The 27,624-nt window shown below is 42.1% G+C and overlaps 1 protein-coding gene across 1 annotated transcript in view; it reads right to left on the reverse strand.

Moving 5' to 3' along the window:
• Positions 1–20,048, reverse strand: part of MAP2K1 (mitogen-activated protein kinase kinase 1) — a 67,992-nt gene extending 47,944 nt beyond the window's left edge. Inside the window, exon 1 of the mRNA XM_032480906.1 lies at positions 19,517–20,048. Within this exon, the coding sequence (XP_032336797.1) occupies positions 19,517–19,596 (80 nt within the window). The 5' untranslated portion in view covers positions 19,597–20,048. The remainder of the gene's footprint in view (positions 1–19,516) is intronic.
• Between the last annotated feature and the right edge of the window lie 7,576 nt (positions 20,049–27,624).

Consider the following 27,624-nt stretch of genomic DNA (forward strand, 5'->3'; position numbering starts at 1 on the left):
AGGGGGAGCGGACAAATTAGGAGTATGGGATTAACAGATACTAACTACTATACCTAAAATAGATAAGTAACAAGGGTTTACTGTATAGCACAGGGAATTATACCCAGTATCTTGTAATAACTTACAATGAAATATAATAGCAAAAAAAAAAAAAACTGAATCACTATGTTGTGCACCTAAAACTAACACAATATTGTAAACCAACTATACTTCAATTTTTAAAAAATCTCTAGTTTGGAACCTTCATAGAATTAGAGTGAAGGGCTGCATAACTCAGGAGATGGTGGCTTCCTTGAGAGAAAGCGTAAGTAGAAATCTGATGTCAAAAAACTGTTGAGTTAGCTTTCCTGGTCCTTGGAAGCCCACTGGGTACTTCTTTTTTAGATAATGAACCTCTCACTACCTGTTCCAAAGACTGGCTCAAAGAAGCCTTTGACAGTAGAGTCAAATCCAGTCCATCGTGCATACCAGCTCATTGTTAGGACAGAAGTGTTTCTCTCATATCAAACCACAGTCCTGGAGCCAATTCCTAAACCCAACACTGATTTACATTATTGCTATCTATGCAATACGTTTATAAATGATAGTTGCTCTTCCAGTGATGTTGAAGCTTACTAAATTCAGTTCACCTATTTCATTTCATATATGCATTACTGAATCCCTGAGGGCTATTTTTACTGCAAAATTGCACCCTCTGTCAATTTGCCTCACTCAAATACATAACCATGCTCTTAACAAAAGATAACAAGACTGGAAATAACCCTGAACGTGAAATCAGGAGGTCTGGAGCCCTCCATCAACTGTGCTGGTAACTGGTCATCTAACCTTGAACGAGATCTCTTCATCTACAGTAAGATGGAGGCATACTCTTGTCCTGTATTACAAAAAGCTGTTATGAGCACCTGGACAGAGAATGGGTGAGAATGTGTTCTGAAACGAAAAGCTAAACACATTAAAGAGACACTTTTCTAAACCAAACAAACAAGCAAACAAAAATATCTTTCTTCTAACTCACTCTTGGTTAAAAAAAGAGTGTGACTGGATGATGCCTCACATTGTGAATCCGCAAAGAACATCAAAGAGTACACCAAAAACCAAGATTAGAAAACAAAATCTACCAAGACAATACTCCACTGCACATTGAACTTGAGTTACCAGCTGTGGAGAAAAATAGGACAACTGCAAAACCAGCCTTATTAAGCATTCTTTAGGACCTTGGTCGCTTCGGGTTAAAATTCTGCAGGCTCTGCTTGGCATTCAAAAGAGAAGCAATGCTCTTCAAGCTTCAGCAGATAAAAATGATCTGTCCACTAGGCCCTTCTTCTTCACTTCTCCCCACCCACTTCCTTTTCTTCCAAAGGAGTACGGCTCTCATTTACTCACTGGTTTGCCACATCCTGCCTCGGAAGCTACTTCCTGGGAGCTGCTTGGCCTATTTTGAGAGGAGCTTTAACTCCTTCAGGCCCCTAGACCCTAGTACATTTATGGCATCCCAGCCCATCACCATTGTTTGCAGTCTAGTTAGTAACTAGACTCTCTCTACTTGATCAGCTAATACTCCTAACTTCCTCCATGCCAGGCTCAGAATTAAGCACTTTACCTACAACAAAGTCAGGCTGGAACCACATCTCTTGGTCCCATCGGGGGGCTCCAACTAGCTGAGCTTTGCTTAATCAGTAAAAAAGGACAAAAAATAGAAAAGATTCAAGCACAGTTACCAAGAATCTCAGTGCACGTAACAGTGCAGTTGACACCAGTGAAAATCCAATGGAGCCAACCTCCTGTCCCACGGGAGTTCAGTAAGCTAACACAGACATTCGTTCACTCCATGTTTACAGACTAGCTACCACATGCCAGGCCTGGGCTAAAGATGGGGCATCGAAACTGAACTCTTGATCTCCAGATGCTCACAGTGCAGGTGGTGAAACACAACAGGTATGTGTGAAGATCGCCACACACACACACACCCTCCCCAAGTGGGTTGTCTCGAGTAGTTCATGGACAGTATGGCTAGGGCTTTTCCAAGGGAGACCACACAAAGTTTCATGGTCAAGATAATACCTGACTTCAGCCTACAAGGAGGGATAGGCTCCCAAACACTGGCAGTAAATGTGGACGAGAGAGGCTAAGTAATAAGCCCGATCAAAACAACTGTTTAGGTGTGGAGCTGGGACGCCAACCTCAGCCACCTGCCTGCACAGATCACTCCCACCATGCAAAGCACGAGCAGAGTCTGCACGTGTGGAAGGGGCTGGTCATGGTAGGAGCAGGGCATCATTAGCTACCTGTGGATCCTATGGAGAGATCTGTCATCTTCTGCTGTGTTACACCTGGGCTTCCTGCTCTACACACCAGCCGGTGCAGGCCGACTGGCCCCTCTGGCTGGCCAGGCATGTGTGTCCCTCCCAAAAATTCCCAAACAAGGAATAGGCCCACCTCTGCCAGGGAGGACCAGAGACCTGTCGACGGCACACCTGTTGCTGAACTCCCAAATATCCCCAAGTCCACCAGCAGGAGAATGCCAAACACTGGAGCTTCTATGACAAATGAGAAGTATCATTTTTTTCAAGCTCCAGACTTGGACCTATTGTTACCTTTTACCAGTCTTCAGCAATCCGAACACCTGACTTTGGATTATGTATCTATCCACCATATTTAAAACATCAAAATCTGATGATTTCTAGAGTCAAAGAGCCAAAGGGTATATACCATGAAGGGAAGAATTAACAATAGTTTTTTCTCTCCCTTCACATACAGTTATCACTCTTCCCTCTTTCTCTTTTTTTCCCTAAAAGTTCAATCCTAACAGTCAAACCATACAGGGTTACCTGTAGGCTGCAGCTGACTCTACAGAAATCTATCAAGCCTTTAATGGCTGTTACCAAAGATATGTCAAGAGAGGCTGTGAGGGTTGACAGAAAATGAACTCACTCTGTGCTAGGGGGCCTTCAACAACGAGCAACTGGTCACCTTACTTCATTTTAAACTGAACTTAGAGACTTTCCCCTACTTGTAAGACAGACTGAAGGGCAGGTATTGGGACAGGGCAGAAAACAGCCCTGCTCTAAAGAGCAGTCAGGGGCCCTGGATCTCGATTCAGGTCTGCACCAGCCATATAACACCAAGTAAGCTGCCCAGCCTCTCTGGACCTCAATCTTTTCACAATATATCCAGGAGACTAAACTATCAAAATCTTTTCCACCTCTAAGATTTAAGGACAGACAAGTGGCTACACTCCAGGGAGAAGGAAGGAAAGGTGCTGGTGGTGAACAGGATGAATAATATAATAGAATGCTATCCTGGATCCAGAAATAGCCTAGTTAGTGCTGCATTCACCTTATCAGACTAGATTTTTTAGGGGAGGGCAAGAGGGCTGGTGGGAAGGAATCACAGCCACCCACAGTGAAATTAAACTCTTCTCCCAAATGAGTTCTGAAGTGTGATTTATCCAGAGTGTTACAGAACTTACCAGCAGTATGAAACCACGTTACCAAAATTGTGTTATTGCACAAACTTAACTTTTCCCCAAATGTGATTTGCAGAGAGGATGCAGAGCTGAGAATCCTGTCTATGGCCATCTGTCCTATCCCTGTCCCTGGGGAGGCGTAGGGGGAGAGTGTGAAAAGCCACAGGTGCCGTGTATATTCAGACACCGATGTCACACATCCATCAAGCCCAAGGATAAGGGATAAGTGTTCAGCTCAGCATGCAAAAGAGGCTTGCCAGCCCATCAAGCCCCAAATGTTCCCTGAGCATTCCTCTGTGCCAGGCATGGGGGCTGAGGGAACACTAGGGAATGTCACTGCCAATTTCCCCACTGGGCTAGGAAGGGACTGTTGGCTGAAAAAGCAGTACAAAGGCCTATAGGCACTTAGCTCCCTGTCTCCCTGTGTGACAAACACACATGGCCCTTAACCAGGATCAGTTTCCTCATCTGTCGGGTAGAGATAACACACATCCTGTCTGCCTTCTGCGGTTGAATGAAGAAATAAATGGATGTAAAAACAAAGAGTATACAGATTTGCAGAACAAATGCTACAATTACCACAAACTGTGGCCGTCTTGTGCCAAGATACTATAAACTAAAAATAATCAACCACTAATTAAGTCAAGTCAGACCTCACAGGGATTGTCACTCTTGTCCGTAGGAGGGGGAGCATCTCCTGCCCTCTGCCTTTACTGCCACCTCAAGGCTTAAGTTATTCAACAAAATTTTACCAAACCAGATGGAACATGATATGCACTGGAGATAATGAGGAGTAAGACCCAGTCGCAGGCTTCCTCAAGTCCAGTCCAACTGGACAGCATTACACAAACAACTAACGTGTGATGGGATACGTACAGAGTGCTCTGGAAGGTGGACAGATGTCCACTGCCTGGAGTTGGGTAGAGGACAAGTCTGTGATGGATTTACAGAAGAAGTGACCTATCAGTGGAACTTGACACAAGCCAAGGATCTCAATATGAAGGTGGAGAAGGGAAGCCCCAGTAGAAGACACAGTCTGAGCAGAGGACAGGGCCCACTGGGGAAGACGTTTGGAAGAACGATGAAGGAGAATTTGAACCCAAGATCTACCTGGAACTGACCCACAACATCTGATCTGAGCCACAGGAAGGGAGTGTTGCCTTCCCTTTATGTCCCTTTACTACCCTTCCCTATTCCTACACACACACACACACACACACACACACACACACACACACACACACAGCCTAGGAAATCCTCCTTGAACTCTGGGAGAAGAAAGCCGAGCTTCCCGGGCGGTGTCTGTCTGGCAGATGGCAGGCCGAGAAGCCGGAAGGAGTCTATATCAGGCTGTACTGTGGCAGTTGTTTCCGAGCACCTTTTGCAGCCTCCCGTTTCACTGAAAATAATTCTGCTTCCTGCACATCCCCAAAATTGCAAGTATGCCCGGTGTTGTCTCTATTCTAAGTCTGTGTGGATAAAGAACAGCTGAAGAGCATTGTCACTGGAAGTTCTTTGGGAAGCGAGAATTTTCTCTCCTTCTCACCTGATAGAAAATAAGGCACCTTGGGCTGGGAACCTAGTTCTAGTACATGAGTCCAGTCAATCATCAAAAGCAGCTTACACATACAAAGTGTCCATGAACCCTTTCTGCTGAGTGGGTTTTGTTCCCATTTTACAGACATGGAAACAGACCCAAGGATATGAAAAAACTTGCACCAGATCACTAAAAAAAATAAGAGGTAGGGTCAGGACTCAAACCTACGGCTGCTGGTAGCCTTTCCACTGTGTCTCACTGTCTCCAGGCTACGCTTACTCAAAAGTCACACTCACAGGTCAAAATAGAATCTGCTGTGTAACAAGGTCAACTTCTGTTAAGGTTTCTTTGCAGTCCAGTTCTCTACCTGCCCTGAGATAGGACTGCAACAAAGATCTCCAAGATCCCTTTCAACAATAAAATGTAATCTACTTAATATCTACTAAAAGTTTGCAAGTATACTCAGTTGGGATTTACACGGCCCTGCAGAGCTCATTACATAAACCCTGGAAGGCAGGGAGGCATTACCATCATGCCCACCTTCACAGAACAGAAGCAGGCACAGAATGGCCATGTGGCAAGTTAACAGTAGAAAAGGAGTTCAGATCTCACACTTTTGCTCTGCATAATGTAGTGTTATTCAGAAGCACTGCAGGCTGAAAATTCTGAAGACTTTCAGACCCCTTTGAAAGAGGGGTGAGACTCTGCATTCAAATGAAACACTTGTAGGTGGGGTAGGGGCAGAAACATTCAGTCAAAATCTGATCAGGGAGCTGGGCTCTTCATGGCACTGACACCAAAATACAAGTAACATTCAGAGGTGATCAGTATGGCCTTCTGAGACCATTATGCAGTGGGCCTGCTGACTCCAAAATTCTCATCATCGTATCTTCAACTTTCTAGGAAGCAGACCCTACTCTAAAAAACAATATAGGAAGTCCTCTGGACATTCTGCCTCCCCCACCAGCCCCCGTGAGCTCAGGCAGTCAGGAAGACCAGATGTCAGAGCTCCCTGAGATCCCTTCCAGCTGTCCCACCGTCTTTAAGGTCCTCTCCCTCCCTGCCTTTGTGGCTCTCAGGGAAGACAGGCACTCTCCTGCACACTGTGCCATCGGTCAAATTTGTTTTTAGTCTCTCTGAACATACTCATGCCCATGACTTTAACATTTCCTTAGGGAAAAAAGCTAAAACTTCAATTTCTCAGTTTCTGAAAGACAATTTTCTAAACCATGAGTCTGTTAGACTGAAATCAAACATCACATTTAGGCTTCCTAAAAATATTACCTCAGCACAATGCCTCATTTTTGTTCCCACATGCCCGTTCCCCAAACGCACACACACACTTAAGAATGTCATTTAAACACTGGTGTGTATAATTTAAATGTCTTTAATACCATCTACTAAAAGGACATTTCCATGTGATTCTTCACTTCAAAGCTATGATCCAAACTGGAGCTTTTATTGAATTTCAGGACTAAACAGGTAGATATGTGGAAGGCGAATACCGACAATAAAATGCAGAGATTTTAAAATGCATTCAACTCAGTCATAACATTGGCATCTTATTCAATTTTCAGCAGAAGTCCTTCTTGTCCATTTCTCAGCCCGGTGCCTGGTATCAGGTATGTACTAAATATCACTTAAATGAATGTTAATGCATCTTAATCTTCTAAACATGCAAGTTAGAAATCTATTGCTGTAATTCTGGTCATAATCTGAATCTATTTGACCCTAAGACAAATGCCACTGGAATAAACAGCAAGTCACAAGCAGCTGCTGGCATTCAAAGTATATATACCTCTGTTATTTGAACTGTTTTGAAGTTAGCCTTGTTTGGAAGACAAATGGTTGGCAGCTGCGAGTTCAATCACAAAGTGCTTGGTAGGAAGGCAGAGAAAGAACCAGAGTGAATCAAAGTGCTATTTCATACACTGAGCATGGAATGCCTTTCCAACAAACATCTTTCGTTTCCCTGGGGCAAACTACTCACATTAAGCCCTCTGAATTTGGGAAAACTCAGGACTGTACTTTGGGAGGAAGAATCTAGGTTGAAGGCCAGGCAAAGCTGGGAGAGTGAGAGTCACTCCTTTCACACAACTCTGTTAATATGTTTTAAGGAAGAGGGTGGCACATAAGAAAAGCCACCAGGCAACCAGTCCAAAGGCCTCAACTGGATGTATGACACTAAACAAATTACTTCCTTCCTTTGTCCTTCATTTTCTCCTTCGAAAAATAAAGGTGCAAAAATAAAAATGGTAAAATTGGATGGAATTCTCTGCAATGATGAAAATGCCATAATCTGTGCTGTCCATCAATACAGTAGCCACTAGCCATATGGGGCCACTGAGTCCTTAAAGTGTGGCCAGTGCACATTAGGAACCGATTTTTAGCTTTATTTAATTTTAATTCATTAAAATTTAAATAGCTACATATGGCTAGTGGCTACAGTTTTGGAGAGTGTAGCTCTAAGAGGACTGCTAGCATTTTGAGCAATCTTTGAAGGGCTGTGTGGGAAAAGCATGGGTGTGAGAGCACAACAGACTTGGGTTCTAAACCTAGTTTTCCACCACTGTTGTGCAACCTTGTGCAAATTATTTAACTTCTCTGAACTTCATTTTCCTTATCTGTGCAATAGAATATTATGACCTTCCTTGCAGAATTTTAGTGCACATTCAAGATAATGGATGAAAATAGACCAGACAGGCCCTCAATAAATGGTAGCTATTTCTCCAGTTACGATGTCCTCCAGGGATAAAAGTTTAACGTCTTTTGACTTTATTGTACTTCCTGACCTAGGACCCATACTTTATTACCCCACAACTGGGTGCTACAGATGCAGCTCTTATCTTTCAAGAAAGCAACCTGCTCAGAATGTTCCAGATCCTCAGCTGTGGGTGAGCCTCCAGTAACCCAAGACCTGTGTGGCTCCGGAACGGCTGATTTCCGCTTCCCCTGTGTCCCCTCCACCTCACATTTCAGGAATTCACAAAACTCTTCCCTGTGACTACAGACCAAGCTGAAACTGTGTTCAATGCAACCAAAACACCTGTTGGTGGTTTCTGGTACTTTCCTCACTAACTCTCCCCTTGACTTCCCCTAATAAATATTTTATTGCTTCTTTTTTATTTGGAAATGCTTTGTGACTTTTTTTTTTTTTGATAATTGCTCAGTGATTTAGAATACTCAGAAACAGAAATGCAGCAAGCTACATTTAATGCTAACCCAGCATTAGTTTAGTTACCAAAATAAAACAAGGCAAAGGAGACTACCTTTTAAAAGGAGTGTTCCAGTAAAATAAAAAAAGTGTCGCACCGTCTATTTAAATTAATATAATATGTTATGAGCCAGGTCCAAATGTTCTGCTGGTCCTTCCTTCAGTGAATAGAATCTTTCTGAGGCTCCAATGTCCAAGTTTTATCAGTGGACACAAATGGATGCCTAAGATAAGAAGGATGTATTTTCCACTGTTAATAATTATTGGAATGTTAAACTACCCTCTTCTTGTTTCTCCAGCATTCTACAGACTTGGAGAGAGAGACAGAGAGGAACTGAAATACAAGCTAACATTTTGGTAGGATTTCAATCTGGATTTGAGTAAGCCATTAGACAAAAGGTTTACAGTTAGCTTGGAATTCCAGCTAACTTCTGAGGCTTCTCCTCCAACAAGGACATTCTTGAAGGATTATTTACTGAAGGATGGTATGAAATCAAATAGGGCAAAATAATTTCGACTCTGAACTCTCACGCTTGGTGACAGTTTAATTTTTAAAAAATAACCTGAGTATGTAAGTTATAACTCAGTAAAGAAACATAATTAATCTGGATCCAGACAAACCTGTATGACAATCCAGTCATGTCTTCTCCTCATAACTCCCCAAATTTCAAGATTTAATCTGAATCTGGAAACCATGTGGATAACTCACTCAACTCAATTGTTGCACTTTGTCTGAAAAGTAAATGCACTTTCAAGAGCATTCCAAATTCTGAACCATTCTTGGTAACAGTTAAACCCAAAATAGGTCAACTCCAGAAAGGCATTCATTTCGCAGTGACTTTTGTCTGTGGTTATTTTGAAAACCACTGCTTAAAAAACTGACATTATGAAGCTTAAAAATAGACCCTTCAACTAAGGATCCTGGACTAAAATAAAATACCCTTTCTTCCCTCTATTTCCTCATTCCCTTGTCCCTCAAACACCTTAGGAGAGTGGAGATATAGAGGGGTACCCTTTACCAGAGTTTTAGATTATTACTTGAAAAAAATTTCTATAAATTAAGAATATTAGGTAAAGTTACCGAAGTTCAGTGCTGGGTAAACCTGGAAAATTTTCAAACCAAGTAAGTGTTCCAAATGAAAGCATGTAATATATACACCATAAGAAAATCTGAGTCGGGATAAAAGTTCAACCACCTTCTTCCACTCCAGCTGTGCGAACTCCCAGCAAGCTCCTCCCCCTCTCTGGATCTGGTTTCCTCATCTTGCAAAAGGAGACACAGGGCTAGAGGATCTGTAAGGTCCCACACAGCCCTAACAGGCTCTGCTTCTCTAAAGCCAGGGCAGCTGCTTCCTATTTTCATGACTCCTTGGAAAGAGCAGAAAAGTCCCTGGTCCAGAAGGTCCCTGGGAAGCCTGGTTATACTTTAAGTGTTCCCCTGGGACATGAGAACTGCTCTTGAGAGCAACACCAGCTGAGATGGAGATGAAACAGAAATGGTGTTGGGGGGGAATTAAGTCATGTTTTGCAGATGACACTAGTAAATCCAGAAACACTGATATTCAAACAAAAAATTACTAGACAGAATAAGTGGTTTTTAAATAATTTGTACAAATCAAACCACAGTCAAGATGGAAAACATAAATTTAAAAATGTTCAATCACAACAGCGTCAAATGTTAAAGTCTCTGAAATATGAACTCAGGACACAAGAGAACTATTCAGAAGAAACAATAACACCATACTATTCAAGAAACAATAACACCATAACAGGAAAAGAGGAGACACTAATAAATGAAAAGGTAAGGTACACCATGACAATTTTTAAAGTTTTCTTTAACCCTACCCAATTTAAAAAAAGAAAATAAAACTATCAAAACCACATATGAGTTTAAAAGAAATCTCATAAATAGGTAAAAATACCACAAAGACCAAATAAAAGTAAACCTGAAAATACAACAGATGGATAAAAATCATATTTAATAAACTCCATGAAGACAATAGAATTCATTGTGAGAAAAACTATCTTAGACCCACACTTCACATCAAACACATTAATTAATTCCAGATGGGACCACATAAGGGAGAAAAAAGGCTAAAAGAAAATGAAGCCATATAGTCCTGCTAGTGATGAAATGATGACAGATGTCTAAATACAAAGAAAAGGAGGCTATCACATACAAAAGACATGCTTCGGAAGATTTTTTTGAAAATAAATGTTTTTTCTTAAGTAATACAACATAAAAGGAAAACATCCCAACGAGATGATGTAGTAGCCACACATTTTATAAAATTTTAAAATATAAAGCACAGCGACCTATTGCTTCAACAAACCAGAAAACAAGTTAATTGTGTACTTGTTAATAAAAGACATGAACTCACAAAAAAATGAATAAAATACAAAGTACATAAAAGCTAAGTAGATATATCTATTAAAAAATGGTCGGAGAAGAAAAGTTTGCATGAGACTTTAAAAAATGTTCAGCTGGTACCACAAAACCATCCCACCTACCGCTCCAGCTTCATCCCCTGCGACCTGCAGCCATGCACCCAGTGCACTAAACCACTTGCCAGCTCCTCCACATATCCCAAGCTTTCCCACATGTGTGAAGTCCTGAGCTCTCTTCCTGCCGTGCCCCCTCCCCGCCATTCCCGTGGAAATCCTAGCCATCCTTCAAGACCCAGCTCAAATGTCATCTCCTCTGTGAAGGCTCTGCTAATCTCCCCATGGACGTGCCTTCTTCCTCCTCTCAATGAGCTCTGACAGTACTTTCTTTGTACCTCTTCTCTTGGGGCCCTTTTCCTACTCTGCAGCCATTTGTTTCCTTCTTCCTGTTTGCCTGCAACTTCCCCTTCCCCTCCTTTGTGAGATTTTAAGATCCGTGGCGGCAAAGACAATCTTACTCACCTAGCTTTAGCATCCAGCATAGCAAATTACATTCAGTTAGCATTCATTAAGTATTAGTTTAGACAGAATTGATGAAATACAGAAAATTCCATTTCAAAAATACAGCCTAGCTAACAAAGTAAAACATACTGACCTTAAAGGAGTCCTATTAAAAGATCAAAACTCACTAAACTTACAAAAAAAAAAACCCAAAAACTTCCTGAAGCTTAAGGAATCAGCTGAAACATACACTGTAAATTGGTTCTGTCTTTTTATGGAACATATTCAGTTAATATTTAACTACAGCAGTAACATGGTTCGTTGCCTCTGATTCAGTGTATGAATTAATCTAAAAGAACAAAACAAATTGGTTCAAAACATTCCTAAGAGTATCAATAAAATTCTGAAAGCCACCTAAATAATCAACAGTGTCATTTGTGAAGCCTAATCCTATTAAATTCTACTCTTCAGCCAAAAATAGATGACAAGCATGAGAATTTTGTCCACACATAAAAATTGGAGGGTGGGAGGAGGGGGACACCCATCAACTGGTCATAACTATTTATATATGTACATAATGGAATAACCAAAAGTTAAACTGGAAAATTTAACGTCTGGAAGTTCTTTCTTTAAAGGATGTTGATATATCAAAAAAAAAATTTTTTTTTAAGTTGGGCTTAAGCAGAAAAATGTTCAAAAAAAGAGCTGGGGGGAAAGGAAGTCACTCTACCTTTGTCCGATTTTTCTTCAACACTCTGTAATCTCTTCTTAATCTGATACCCTTGCTGACATCAAAGCAGGATGCTCCTGGGAGCTTCACCGAGAAATCAAAGGCAGGATCAGCAATTTTAGCAGTAGCCCTGCACCAGGATTCAGAGAACATCTGTTTTGGGGTTTTTTTTGGGTTTTTTTTTAAAACAAAATACAATTCATCTTGCGAAGTGTTAACTTAGCAAACAGGTCTGTCAGCCTCCAAACAGCTCTCATGGGCTGTCAGGCAACAGAACTAAAACACAGGACAAGAGGGAAAAAATCAAGTAACAGTAAAAGACTAGGATGATTTTTCAAAATTGGCAGCTTCTAGAAGGGAACAAGGAAACAAAAGTGGGATCCTAAGCTTTCTTTTCAGGTACACCTCATATTCTTCCCAGCCTGTGGGTTCTCCAGGTTTTCTCAACATGTCAGACAGATTCACTATTACTTGACCTACGGGTGTGGCAGAAATAACTACCAACGCATACTGAGGGAAGCTAGCAAGGAAGGGTTTTTTGGGTTGTTAGCAGTAGTTTGTTTGTTTAAACATTATTTTAGTTTTGTCCAATCTACCAATAATGATTTACTGTATTAAAAGAATAGTGTTGTAGGCCCAGGGGTCCAAAAACGCATGGTCCCTAATAATCAAATTAATGAAAAAAAGACACATAAGGAACATTTAGTAAGAAAGCATATGACTCTAAAATTATATTGCATTTAACATGATGTTTATTACACAACACAGACCAGAGTACAAAAGGGAAAAGAGAAAATGTGAGTTAACATTAAAAAGGGTGTAAGACTTAGGGAGAATTTTATTCTCTGGGTACTTTTTAAAAATTTATTATAAATTTTTCCAAACATACAGAAATATGGAAAGAATAGAACAGTGAGACCCACAAACTAACAAACCAAACAACTGTGAACAATTTTGCCCCACAGGCTTTATCTACTTTGTGTGCATATTTTTTTCTGAACCATTTGAAAGTTTCACGCATCACCTATAACATTCTCCTACATAATCATACGATTATTGCACCTAAAAAATCAACCATAATTCTCTATTCAAATTTCCCTAATTGTCCCAAGAATTCATTTTACAGCTGTTTCATTTTTTCATTCGGTACCCAATCAAGGATCACGCATTCCACTTGGTTGGCATGTCTCCTTAACCTCTCATTCTCGAACAGCATCAGTCCCCTCTTTTCCCACATGACACTGACTTTTTAAAGAGACTGTGTCAGTTGTCTTAGAGAATGTTCCACATCCTGAATTTGTCTGATTGTTTCCCCCTGGTGTCATTTATCTTGCTCCTCGGTCCCTGCATTTGCTGTAGACAAGAAGTCAGATCTCAAGGCTTGATTAGATGCAGGTTTGGGTTAAATTTTAAAGGACAGGCAGCATGTAAAGTGTCCAAGTCAACATGATTTATCAACACATTTGCAATTTGGTATTAAGGATAAAAGAACAATCAGCTGAGAGGGAAGAAATCAAAGCTGGCATCACTAACTACACTTCCCATTTGGACGGCATTCCCACAATCATAAAGTGCTTTCATATATGTTATTTGGGATGACACTCACCTGCCCTCCTTCCCCTACAGGTATGTTGTGTTATCGCCCTTATTTTACTAATGAGGAAAACTGAGGCTCACTGAAATTAAATGACATGCCAAAGGTCACAATTAAGAGGCATAACTAAGCCTTGAACTCAGGTTCTCGAATAGCATGGAGTTACTGAGAAAAGGCTACATGAGAGATGAGCTTTATACTAGGTCTTGAAAGATGGGCACATTCATTCATTCCAAGTACTAGACCCTGGGGAAATATCAGTACACAACACAGTCAGGATCCTTCTCCTCACCTAAAGTGTGGTGGCAAATACAGAACAAAAATAAAATCACACAGGAAAGTGGAGGAGGGCATTCCAGACAACGGAAACCACGTGAGCAAGACCAAACAGAGGTAAGCAGTGTGCTGGGGCAACGGGCCAGAGACGCATCAAACTAGATGGGTAAGGCAGGGGCAACACCTACTCTGCTCAAGTATTCTCTCCCCTTCTTTCAAAGATGCATAAATAAGTGAAAGCATAATGTTTTAAGTGTTTATGTTCGAACAAGAACCCCACACATCTCCTTGCCATGGGAGTCATAAGTCATCTTTATGAATCTTTTTGCCATTTCTGTATCTTCTGCAACAGTAGAGACATTGTTCCCAAGGACATAGGCTCCAATTAGCCCTGCTTTTCACCTGAAGCTGTTCTCAAAAGATGGCACCAGCAGTAGATATTGCAGCAACAAACCAGCAGAAGCACCCAAGTTCAGAACTACAAAATCAGTTACAACCACTTCAGAAGCTTCTAGTTATCACGGCAAGGCCATAAGAGAGCCCTCAAAAGCACATCAACCTGTCTCAACCTTTCTGTCCCCTTCCTTAAGGACCATCACATTCTAACAGATGTGTGTCCCTTACAAACCTAGCAGAACTGCTGATGCTATGAACTGGGCTCTGAATGCAATTAATTAAGTAGGTCTGAGGGTTTCAGGGTTACACTGAAACAGCCCAAAATCCAAAAGCTGTGACTGCCACCAACACCAAGCAATGCACCTTCTTGTTTATTCAGCACCTTATGGCCTTCAAGGCATTTCTGTATGTGTTACCTTGCTTCATCTTCAAGGTACTCCTTCAGGGTAGGAACCGTTCAATCATTAACCAACAGAGATCTACTTGCTACGGGCCAGATAGTGCTCTATTCACTGAGCAAGGAACAAACCAAGCCCCCACCTTCATGAAGCATACATTTTAGAGGGTACAGGCAAAGGGGCAAATACTTATAGACATTGCAATGTTGATGCTATAAAGAGAAACAGGGCAAAATGAAGGAGCAGAGCATGACAAGGACTGCTGTAAGCAGAGGGATCAAGGATGGCCTCTGTGGAGAGGTATTTGAGCAGAGGTCTGAAGGAAGTAAGGCGCACGTCACAGGGGTATGTGAGAGAAGAGAATTCCAGGGAGAGGGAATGGCCAAAGCCAAAGCTCTGTGAAGGGAATGTGCCCAACCTACTGAGGAGCAGCACAGGGAGCAGTGTGGCTGGAGTGCACGAGTGAAGGGGACGGTGGAGGAAAACCAAGAACCTGAAAGGAGGGCCCTGTTGGCCACTAAGGCAAAGACTTTGTGAACCGTTCTCATCCTCACTCTATAGATAAGGAAAGTACAAAGGACTTGCCTAACTAAGGTCAAAGAAAAAGTGAGGTCTTGGGAAGTACCCTGCATTGCTACTGTGATTTCTTCTCAGGGCTCAAATTTCTCCTCAAAGAGATTAAAAGTGTCCTTTAAAACACAAAGGGATTAAGGATGTGCCTAATCACGGAAGGAGACACAAGGTACCCTAAAAGCCAGCAATCCCATTTCTGAGTACATTCCACAGGGAACTCTTACAGGAGTCCAAAAGACATACAAGGACGGTGATGGCCGCACTGTTTGAGGCAGCAAGGGGTTGGAAATGACAAAAACGTGTTATTCTAGTGGAATAATAAATAAAATGTAGTCCACGCACATGACTGACTGCTCTGCAGCCAAAATAAATAATGAATGAGATATACATATAACATCATGAACAGAACTCAGAAACATGGTATTTGGTTAAAAAAAAACAAAAAAAAGAAATACAAAAGTTTAGGATAGTCGTTGCTCTGTTCAAATATTCCCAATTCTCCTCCTTCCAAGAAGGCCCCTGCCCCGTTCGAAGGTCAGCATGGCGATGTGATTGGCTTTGCAAAAATGGGAGCAAAAGTGGTATATGTCACTTCTGGGCAGAAATTTTACAAGCCAGAATGTGGTTCACAAGAGTCCCTTCTCATTAAGCATATTTCAGATATGGTGCCTCCATCAGTCTGGGTCCCTAATGGAATCCAATCAAACAGAGCCCCCAACTGACCCACAAGTATTGTTAAACTATTGAGATGTTCCAGTGTACCCCACATGATGCAGATTTACAGCACAACAGCATTTTCAATAAAAACTGAATATATTTAAGGTGTACAACATAACAATCTACACACATAGCAAAATGATTACTATCATCATGCTAATTAATATACACATTTCCTGAAAGTTATCACTTTTTGTCTGTAAGAAGAGCACCTGAAATCTACTTTTAGCAAATGTCCAGTATTCAAAACAGTATATTAACTACAGTTATCATGCTGTGCATTACAGCTCTAGACTTCATCCTATGTAACTATAACTTTGTATCCTGTGACCAACATCCTCCCATTTCCCCCACCCCCTGACCCCTGGTAACCACTTATCTACTCTCTGCTTCTATGTATCCCACTTTTTTAGATTCCACATATAAAATAAGTGAGATGATACAGTATTTTTCTTTCTGTGTCTGGCTTATTTAGCATAACATCCTCCAGGTCCATCCATGGTGTCACAAATGGCAGGATTTCCTTCTCTTTTAAGGCTGAATAATAGCACAACAGCATTCAGCACGTTAAGCACAGAAATACACAGAACAATACTATCTACCTCCCAAAGGCACACATATCCCCAACAAATGGGTGGACTTATAACACCATATATTAAATATCTAGGGTGCCTGTGAAAAAAAGGGAAATAGGGAGGGGGGAATGAGAGTAAAGGGGAAAATTAAAGAAGAAATGAAAAGGTATTAAAAGGTTTGCTAAACACATTGTGCAAATATCAGAAATTTCATTCACTCACTGATTCACTCCACAAACATTTGTGCACAAGCACTATTCTAGGTACTACTTACAGAGCAGCAAATCAAAAAAGGCAGTCCTATGCTTATAGTTTATGATGTGCAGACGAGAGAAACATTTAAAATACCCTAATAAAAAATTATGGAGTGAATGAGTGCCATTAAAAAAAAAAATCAGGTGACATGCGAAAGAGGGACCTACTTTAGATTAGGTGGTCTGGGAACATCTTTGAGGAAATGACATTTATGAGAAAGGTGAAGACTGCTTCCTTCCTAGCTTGGGAAGAGGAAGGGATGATTCATTCCAGGCAAAGGGAACTGCATGTGCAAGGACCTGGAGGGAGTAGGGACCATCCTATGGAGGAAGTGAAAGAGGACCAGTGTAACGGAAGAAAGGAGAGGCAGGAAATGTGGTTAAGGGGGGCTGGCGGGCAGGGGAGCGGGTGAGATACAGCAGGCTCAGCCCAATATAAAGAGTTTGGATTTTATTCTAACTGCAATGAAACCATGAAAACATTATAAACAGGGGACTGATAACGATCTTATTTCCAATTTATTTCATTCTAACACATAGCACCCTTGCAATATGCCCATGTATTTTCGCAAAAACTTGCAAAAGAACTATTTTTGCACTATTTTTCATGGACCCTCAAAACTTGCATAGACTTGAGGTCCCACATGGCTCAGCTCTGAGTGAAAGAAGTGCTATGTTACAAGCCAGTCCCAAGAACTACATTAGCCAGGAGCTACAGGGAAGTAACCTTGCCAATTTAGCACCAAGAGTTCTTTAATGTCAATGCATTTTTTTTCTTCTTTAATTTACATTGTATGCTAATATTCAAAATCATGCCCTGGTCCAATCACAGAAATCCTGAGTACAGCAGCCTTGTTTGAGAAAGGTGAAAGATGAAGATGTGTTCAGCTTTCCCCGTTAGTGACAGGAAATGTAGGGGAACAGTCCCTGTTTGTCTGAGACTGCCTACACAAAGATGCCTCCTATTGTAACAACCAATGAGTCAGGGAGGTAGATGGCAGATGGCACAGAAAACTGAGCAACGGAGAGTTGTCTATCCGTAAGCTAAGGCACCTTAACACACACATTTACCATCACGATTGGAAATTACCTTCTGGTTTCCTTCAGCCTTCTCAATATTTACCCAGCAGCAAAGGTACCAGCAGCTAACATTCATGGAAGGTTTACTATTATCAGCTCACTTAATCTTCACAACTACTCTAAATAAGTTCTATCATTAGACCTATTTTCGCAGATGAAAAAACCCTAAGCCTCAGAGAGATGGAGAGACTCGTCCCAGGTCACAAAACCACAGGTAACAGAGCCAAGGCTTCAAATTTAGCCTGACTTCAAACTCCAATCTCTTAACCACTGTTTAGAATCTCCCAGTCCCACCCAAATATTTCTGCCACCAACTCCAAGGCTGTTTCTTCTCTTCCTCCCTGTATTGTTTTAAGGAAATTCCTCCCCTTTTCAAGAACACAGCTGTGGTGTCAAATTAACAACAGAAGGGCTACAGGCACTTCCACTCAAATCAAATGGGAGCAGGATGATCAGGCCGCAACATTCAGCCACAATCCACTGTGGTCAAAACCTGTCCTATCCTGCCCTGCCCTGCCCTGCCCTGGAGGGACTTTCAGACTATTTTAAGTGGATAAAATTCTGTATACAAAAACTGAATGAATGTTTGCAAAGTAATCCACTAACCTGTTCAAGTCACCCTGCAAAACAGACACTACAGTACTGAAGGGAGTTTGTTGAGAACATGTCTATGGAATGTGGTTGAGCTCACATCACAGGTCTCTCCACCACTGGCCTTGTGATCATTATAGGGATGGACAGAGTCACCAAGTCAACAGGACCCCCAACTATTAAAATCAAAAGAGACAAAGGAAGGTTACAGAAGTCACCAAAGGGCAGAAGGTCTGGGCCTAATCTATTCATTTCAACAGCCAGTTTCTTAAAGCCTCCAGTGTGAGGGTAAAAAGATTAAGAACTAAATCTTTGCCAGTTATTTGTCCAGCTAGCCGACTATCTCCCCCTCACAGGACACAAAAGAGCTGTGGGAACTCAGAAACACCCATTAAACAACCTTATCACTGTTTAATGACATAAAGTGCTGGTTTGTGAGCAACACTGGAAGCTGCAGAGATGGAGGACCTTGTGTGTGATTTCCAAGGCCCTGGTGTTCACATCTCAGGTCAGAAGTTTAGGGCTTATGGTCACCTAAGGAACCCCAGGAGAGACTGATGAGAAAAGATTTCTTGACTGAGTGAATGAATGAAGAGTCAGATGAAGAAAAGCCGCTCCCTTGGAGTCAGATAGTTTCCAGGAAGAAGGCCAAGGAATGGGAGCCCCCAAAGTCGACAAGGGAAAAGCCACGGGGATGTCGGTGTACACATCCCCCGCTGGCCAGGAAGCGGCCTCAACGAGGCACTCCCAGCCCACAGGTGACAGGCACAAAGGTGAGGACCGCCCACTGGCCCCAACTCCACACCCTGAGCTGGTCTCGAAAACGCAGATGTGATCTTAATTTTTCCAAAACATGTGCTCCCTTCTCCCTGTTACAGGCCAGAATCCCAGATGACCTAGGGGAAACAGCTGGGGAGGGGCGGGCGATGAACCACTTTTTATTTTCTAGGAAGAAGGAAAGTGGCAGAGGTCAGGGGTGACTGAAAGGGTCGGGAAATGGGTGGGGGTGGGGGGATCGAGACTTGCTGGGTCCACCGACTGCTCTTGAGTCAGGAACACAATCAGTGCTTAGTCACCGACACCTCGGCGGCCGGGAGTTCCTCGCGCCCGGCAGCCCGCGACATACGTGACGACCCAAGCGGAGCCCCGCGAGCCGCACACACCCGGCTCCGCTCCTGCGCCTCCGCGCGGGCCCCCCCCCCAGCGCTCGCCCCCCTCCCCACACTTACTCTGCCGAGCTGGTCCCGTTAACCGCGGAGCCGTCGGGAGCCGGGTTCAGCTGGATGGGCGTCGGCTTCTTTTTGGGCATTTTGGACCGGGGAAAGGCGCTTCCAACTCCGAGGGGAGGGCGGCCCCTCTTGTTTCCTCTCTCTGAGCTGCCCCGCGCCCGCTGCGCGGGGCCACGTCAGGGCCGCGGGCCCGGGGGCTGCCTTCGGGGGGCGCGTCCCGCTCAGGGCCGAGGGGGCCGGTGGCGGGCTCCGAGGGACCCCCGCCCCACTCCCGGCGCACCGGGAACCAAAGGGCTTCCCCGCCGGCGCAGCTCCGCAGCCCGGGATTCCCTCCTGCTCCCCCTCAGTCAAGCGGTCCCTCGGGCTCGAGCGGCCCCACCGCGCGCGCACCACAGCGCTGCTCCAGCTCCAGCCCGGGAAACTGCGCCGCCGCCGCCGCCGCCGCCGCCGCCGCCGCCGCGTTCCAAGCAGCTCCGCGCAACCGTCCCAGACAGAGACGGGGGAGGGGGAGGGGCGGGGACGGGGGAGGCCTCGCCCCCCCCCCACCCCGGGCGGCTGCGTTTTCCACACACCTACTCGGCCCCGCCCCTATTGCCTCGCCGGCAGCCAATGGGAGCACGCCTCGGCGGCAGATGACGCGGAAATACGTCACGGGGGCGCGGCCCGCTGCCCTGGGGGCGGGGGCCAACTCTGGCTCCACTGCGCCCTCTGCCGCCCAGAGGCAACCAGGTGGGCACACCGGGAAGGAGTGGTTCCCACAGCTAGTGAGGAGGTTAGCTTGACCCCGCTGGTTGCCACGCGGTCTCCTTCACTGCGGTGACTGTGGCCCGTGGACCGAGTCCCGTTGAAGGAGACGAAGTGATAAAATGAGTAAAGAAAAGAACCCCTTCTCACTTAGAGAAGCAGCGTCGGGGAATAGACAACTTGTCAAGAGCCTCCTTGCGCCTAACAAACTGACAGAGATACAGATACATATGAAACAGTAATACACACTACTGATCTACTGACCAGGGTACAGGGAGATAGGTACTCAGTGCTGATGAGACTATAAATTGGGGCAACCGGTTTTGAGAGCAGGTTGGGAATATATTTTTAAAGCCTTTTTAAAAAAAACTTTCATAAACCATACATAACAAAAAAATTTTTAGAAGAAAATGTTAGGGAATATCTTCGTGACATTAGGGTAGGCAAAGATTCCTTAAACAAGACACACACGCGAAAAAAAACAAACCCTGAAGAAAAATATGATAAACTGGAATACTTTAATGTTAATTCCTTTTGACCTTCAAAAAGGGTAAAAAGACATTTACAACACATATTGGAAAAGTAACTCAGATTCATAATGTATAAAGAATTCTACACGTTGACAAGAAAGACATGAAAAGATGCTGAACTTCTTTAGTTATCAAGAAAATGCAACTTCAAATCACAATGTGAGTACCTAATGCCACTAAAGTATTGAAAATGGTCAAAATGGTAAAAATTTTAGGTACACTTTACCACAATAATAAATACTATGATACTATGCTCACTAATCTGGCTGAATTGAAGAGGATAAGTAGTATCAAATGTTGGTAAGATGTGGAGCAATTAGGACTTTCTTACACTGATGGTGGGGGTATAAATTTGTGCAATCAGTTTGATAAATTGTTTCGTAGTGTGTACTAAGGTTAAACTTACATCTATCCTATGACCTAAAGAGTCTGATCCTGGGCATATACCTACAGAAATCAACATATATATTCATCAGAAAACATATACAAGAATATTCATAACAACACTATTTGTAGTAGTTATTAGGGAAACAACCCGTGTCCATCAACAGTAAATGGATGCACTGTGGTAAATTCATGCAATGGAATGCTCTACAGCACTGTGAAAATAGACTGCCACTACTTGCAACAATATGAATGAATCTCACTAACATCCTGTTGAGAAGAAGCTAGACACAAGAAGTTTACGTGTGTGTGTGTGTGTGTGTGTGTGTGTGTGTGTGTGTGTATGCTCAAAACTGGAAAATCTAATCCATGGTGGTAGAAGTTGGGGTAGTGGTTATCCTTGAGGAGGAGAGCAAAAGGAAGCTGAGTTGAAGGAGGCTTTTAGGATGCTGGTAATGTTTGCTTTCTTGATCTGGGTGGAGATCACACAAAAATGTGTTCCAGTTTAATTTATATTATCTTTTAATAAAACAATCTATGTTCTGGATCTATGTTACCCTTCCATAAAATAATTACTAGAGGAAAAAAAGAAATTTACTCAACATCACTCATCATCAGTGAAATGGAAATCAAAACCACAATGAGATCACCTCACACCTATCAGAATGGCTATTACCAAAAGCACAAGAGATAAGTGTTGGCAGGGTGTGGAGAAAAGGGAACCCTTGTGCATTGTTAATGGAAGCGCAAATTGATACATCCACTATGAAAAAAAGTATGGAGGTTCCTCAAAATAACATAAAAATTAAAAATAGATCTACTAAATGATCTAGCAGTTCCACTTCTGGGTATAGATCCAAAGGAATTGAGATCAGGATCTCATAGACATATCTGCTCTCCCATGTTAATTGCGGCATTATTCACAATAGCCAAGATAAGCAAACAGCCCTAAGTGTCTGTCAACAGATGAATACACAAAGAAGACCTGGTGTATATATACAATAGAATATTACTCAGCCATGAGACAGAAGGAAATCTTACCATTTGCAACAACGTAGATAGACCTTATGCTAACTGAGATAAGTCAGACAGAAAAAAACAAATACTATATGATCTCACTTGTACGTGGAATCTGAAAAAGCCAAACTTAGAGAAACAGAGAGTAGAGTGGAGGTTACCAGGGGCTGTGGTGGAGGAAACAAGGAGATATTGGTCAAACAGTACAAACCTCCATTTATAAGATTAACAAGTTCTAGGGATGTAGTGTACAGCATGATGACTGACTACAATCCTGTCTTATATACTTGAACATTGCTAAGAGTAGATCTTAAATGTTCTCACCACAGAACAGAAATGGCAATTATGTGACAATATGGGAGGCTTAACTAATGCTATGGTGGTAATCATTTTATAATATATATCTGTATCATATCAACATGTGCATCTTAAACTTACACAATGTTATATGTCAATTATAGCTCAGTAAAGCTGGAGGATATAAGTAATCATGAGAAAACTTTTCTTTTTCTCAGAAAATAGGTCAGACCAATCAAAATGTATTTTTATTTGTTCTGTTTCATTTTTTAGGTTGAAAGAATAACATCTGTCTTCTTCAATTAAAACAGTTACGTCCTCTGAGTATTTTGGGGTTTTTTATGTCACATCCTGTGGATTTTTTAAAAATTGTGTAATTAATACCAGCTTATTATTCGGGGGGGGGGGGACTAGAATAGTATAAAAAAGATAATAAGAATCGTTCATGACACACTATTCAATGATAATTTCTGTTTACATGATGGATTCCTGTGTTCACCTTAGCCATAGTCAAGCAGTTGATATCACAAGATCAGTGAACTTTATATTATCAATGTGTGAATTTTATTTTAGAGGCAAGTCCATATTTGCTTCTTACAAATTAAGATATTTTATTCTCTTACTAAGGAAAATTCAGTTGGGAAATTCAAAATAAAAAAAAAAAAAAGTCAAGTTCTTGTAACCTGAAGTTAATCCACATAAAGACATTCCACCTTATATTTCACCCTCATTTTAATACCACATTTTCCTACTCTCAAGTTATGAGAGAACGCTCATTATTAAAGGCTTTTACTATCATTCTCTCCCTTTGTCTACAATTTATTCTGTTCCGGGTGGGGCTGATTTTTTAAATGGTTAAATAAATAGCTAAGGAGTATAATCCATTGTCTAGATTTTTAAGCTCCTCTGAGTTTGGCAGCTGTTCCCATTGAGTAACTGAGTGAAGGGTCACAGTGTGAAGGGTAACACTACCCTCCCCTCTCTTTTCAGAGGACCTACATCCGCTTCCCCGGCTCTGGATGTCAGACATTCCGAAAGCACTGAAACCACTGGGTTATTTTGGGAGCCACTTTTAATGGTCGCTTGCCCTTCATTTAAAGGAAAAGGTGCCTCAACAAAGTGAGGGTGGATGCAATTTCAATTGCTCTCTAAGGATGTGGCTTCAACCAGACAGGATGTCAGATCTGGCACCTTTTTCTGGAGGGGAGTGGGGGTAGGGACCCCACCCTGGCTTGGCATCCGTGAGAGGTATTTTGCTTTTCGCCCTTGGGGAGCACAGTGAAAGAAGATACACTTGGGACATACCAGCTTCCTAGAGGGCAGCTGTGGAGAAGGAAGTCTTAACTTCCTTTACAGTCACAGTCCAGGATCCTGGATGTTCTTAATCTCTAATCTGGTCGGAGATGAAACAGATCTTTCCCAGGACATTAATTTGAATGCTTGTCATCATGGTCTTTTTTTTTTTTTTTTGCCCCCATGCTTTCTTCTGCTCAGTGGAAAACCCCTGCATCATCCTTTTCCTGCCAAGTGCTTTGCAAAGATTACAAGCAGGAAATTAAATATGAGAGTTACCATTTAATCTACAGAGATTTGGAAGCTGTGATAAGAGCATATAGGGTCTACACAGGCAGAGCCATCAAACATCTGACTATTAATCTTTTTATAATTCACACTCTTGCTCAGAGACCAGGTCACCTTACAGAGAGCTTGGCATTTGCCTAAAAAGGGTTTCATTTCCAACAATGAACTATGCAAGACATGCAGTCCTGGGTTTATGTATATTTCAAGATATTGTCAATTACTATTAGTGATACATCAATATGTTTTTTAGTTTTATATATTCCCAGGGAGCAAGTGAATCTCTTGTGTGATGTGCCAGATTATTTTAATTGTACAGCCTCATAAAATAAATTGATACTGTCATTATAAAGATAGCATTGCTATGTCATTATAATTACTACTGAACCATACAGCTATTTATTCTTGCTCCCGCATGTGCTTTCTCTGAATAGATAGATATTTATAACTAGATCCTAGACTGGGGCTTCTGCATACAGAGAATAGGAGACTGAGTTCATTTTAGAATTTTAGAGCTAGACCATAGAGGTCATTGGTGTCCCATCACCCTGTCTTATAAATAGCAAAACTGAGCCTCAGAGGGTTTAGTGGTATCCTTTGAGGTCACAGCTAGATCGGGGTAGAACAGGAACATGTCTCCTGATTCCCAGGCCAATGATCCTGTAAAAAGTCCTGGTACCTTGCCAAATAGTAGGTAGGTAGGTAGAATTAGTTTTGCTTGATGGTCATCAGGTAAGTTGTTCTGGCTGTGACATTTTCAAGTATCTCCAATTATAATGACACTAAAAAGCTTGGTCATGCCATAAATCACAATAATGCGATTGTTTTTCCTTTACCCATCACCTCTTTCTCTAATTTTGATACTTATCTTCAATTTCAAGTCGTATCAAACCATATTCGGCGTAAGTCCCATAGATCTGAATAGATCAGAATCCACACTTCTTTTGAGTTCTATTAATTTGGGGCCAAACTTAGAAACTGACAAATCTAGATGTCATTCAAATTTAGTTTATAAACTGTTGGGGAAAGAAAGCAATTTCATATAATGTCCATACTGCATACAGTTCAGGTTTATTTTGAGGAAATAATCAGAGATGTGCATTGAGATGTATATACAACAGAGATGTGTATTTCAGCACTACTCATAATGACAAGGTGTAGACAAATTAATTTTTCTTTTATATTCAACTTATGTGCTTTTACTGAATTCACTGTTATTCTTTTCTTGGAAGAAACTCCAAGAACATGTTAACAGTAATAACTTTTAGAAAGAAAGACTGGGAAGAAAAGCTCTCACTTCTCATTTTGTACGTTTTTGTGTATTGTTAGATTTTTCTATCCATATAAATGTACTGCTTTATTTTGTTTTATTTTCTTCATCAGCTGATATTTCCTAGGTGAGAAGATTATGAGCAAATTTTGGTTTCCTTCTTTGAATTTCCCTATGCCAAAAAAGTAATAAATTATATTACCTTAAAAAAGTAATGTCCAAAAATAGAGGATTTTATGATACATCTACCTGATGAGATTCAAGGCATCAGTTTAAAAATATATCTTTAAAAGAGTAATGTAATGGCATGGGAAAGTATCGCAAAAATAGTAATTGAAAAAAGTACTCATAAAAATTATGTACATAGGAGCACCATTTTATTATTAAAACACAGTGTAAATGTATATGAGAGGGAGAGAGAGACTGAGAGAGAGAAAACAAAAGAAATAATCTCAAAATGTTAAGTGTTTATTTCTAGGAGATGAAAGTATGAGCGAGACTATTTTATTTTTTATGTTGTGCCTTTCAGTATTTTCCAGATTTTGTGGGTGAGCATGTATTAGCTGATAGTGCCTCGGATTCAGTCCTTTTTTGGTCTACATTCTCTGTTTAGGTGACCTCCATCGCCTATATGTTGATGCGCTCCCAGTGTTGTTACTGCTGGTCTAGCCCTCCCTCCTGAGTTTCAGACACACAGCCAACTGCCTCTTTGGAATTTCTACTTGGTTGTCTCAATGGGCATCTCACACTCAAAACAGCTAAACTGGAGCACTGGATTCCACTGTAACCAGCTTGATTCCTCTCTTTCTAACACCACCCCGATCCAAACTGTGAGAAAACTCTGAATAGCCCTGCTCCGGCCCTGGGCTTCAGGAGCTCCACTCCGGCCCTTGTCTGGCCACACCCCTCACCACACTGTGAGGAGTCAGCAGGGCCAAAGGGTCACACTGGCACAGAACCTGTGCCTCTGCTTCTAGACCACCATCTGGTCACCCAAGACTCCAGAATTTCCTGGCCAAACAGTGCAGAGCTTGCTCCCAGGGCTTGCAGGGGCCTCTCTCCTTGATCCATCCTTCTAAGAACATAATGGCACACTGCACCCAGGTGTGGGCTCCCCCAGGCTCGAGGGGTGGCCAGGGACCTATTTGAAGGAGGTGTGGACAGAGCTTGTCTCATGGACTGGATGTCCACGCACGTGTGGGTGAAGGCCTTTGTGGTGTGGGTAGGAGTTGGAGGGGAGAAGAGAAGGGGGAGCAGACAGAGGGAAAAAGTCTGGGGGCCAGCTCTCCCCATGTTGCATTATGATATTCCAAGGAATCTGAGAAATCTAAATTCCAACCTGGACTTCCACATTGTTACGAAAGTGTATTTTTCAAGAGAGGAAGACAGAACACATTTTATTACATGGACCTCAGCTTAACTGGTAACTTTTGCATATGTAAGCACTGGTATTAGGCCTCCATTTATTCCCTTCTCGGGGCCCCGGAAACATCAGGGGTGAGCCTGCCTTTAAGTTCTATCTCCCAAACTGGCCCTCTGCTTTCCCTCTGGCCTCTTAATAGTCCATTCTCCATAGAGCAGCTGGAGGATCTTAAAAAATAAACAAAGCAACGTCAGTCGCCTGCTTAAGGCCCACCAGTATAACCATCTCCAAAACTATGTTTAGAACTTCCCAGATCTGCCTCCACCAGACCTCACCTCATCCTACTTTCCCTCTTAGTCGCTAAACTCTGGCCACCGTGACCTTCTTTCCTCCTTCTGAGCACACCTGCTTGTTCCTGTTTACTCAGTGGGGAGCAGTCTTCCCTTGGCTCTTTGCTTGGCTGCCTGCTTCTTGCTGTAGACTCTGCCTAGATGCCACTTCCTCATCGTTACTACATTGTCCCTCTAGTCACTCTCTGTCATGTGACCATTTTCTTTTCTCCTTTAACTATCTTCTTTATTTATTTACTTCTTTATTTTCTGGTTCCCTGTTGGAAGAGAGGGACTTCATCTGTCTTGCTCTCCATTGCATTGCTGGTTCTGAGAACCATACCTAGCTTACAGAAAATAAATATTTGTTGAGTGGATAAATCTCTCTTCTCTTTCTGACCAGCTCCTGTAAACAATGTCTCAGGGCATGTAAAGCAAGTAGCATGATCCAGTGTGATCTGGTTTTTCTTTTTTTTTTTTTTTTTTTAATTTATTTTTTTCTTATTTATATTTTTTCATTTGATCTCTGTTTTATAGAAGATATTGGTAGCCAGAAAAGTTTGGATTACACTGTAAATCAGTGGTAAATATCAGAT

The sequence above is a fragment of the Camelus ferus genome, chromosome 6 (assembly GCF_009834535.1).
Source record: "Camelus ferus isolate YT-003-E chromosome 6, BCGSAC_Cfer_1.0, whole genome shotgun sequence".
Classification (NCBI taxonomy): domain Eukaryota; kingdom Metazoa; phylum Chordata; class Mammalia; order Artiodactyla; family Camelidae; genus Camelus; species Camelus ferus.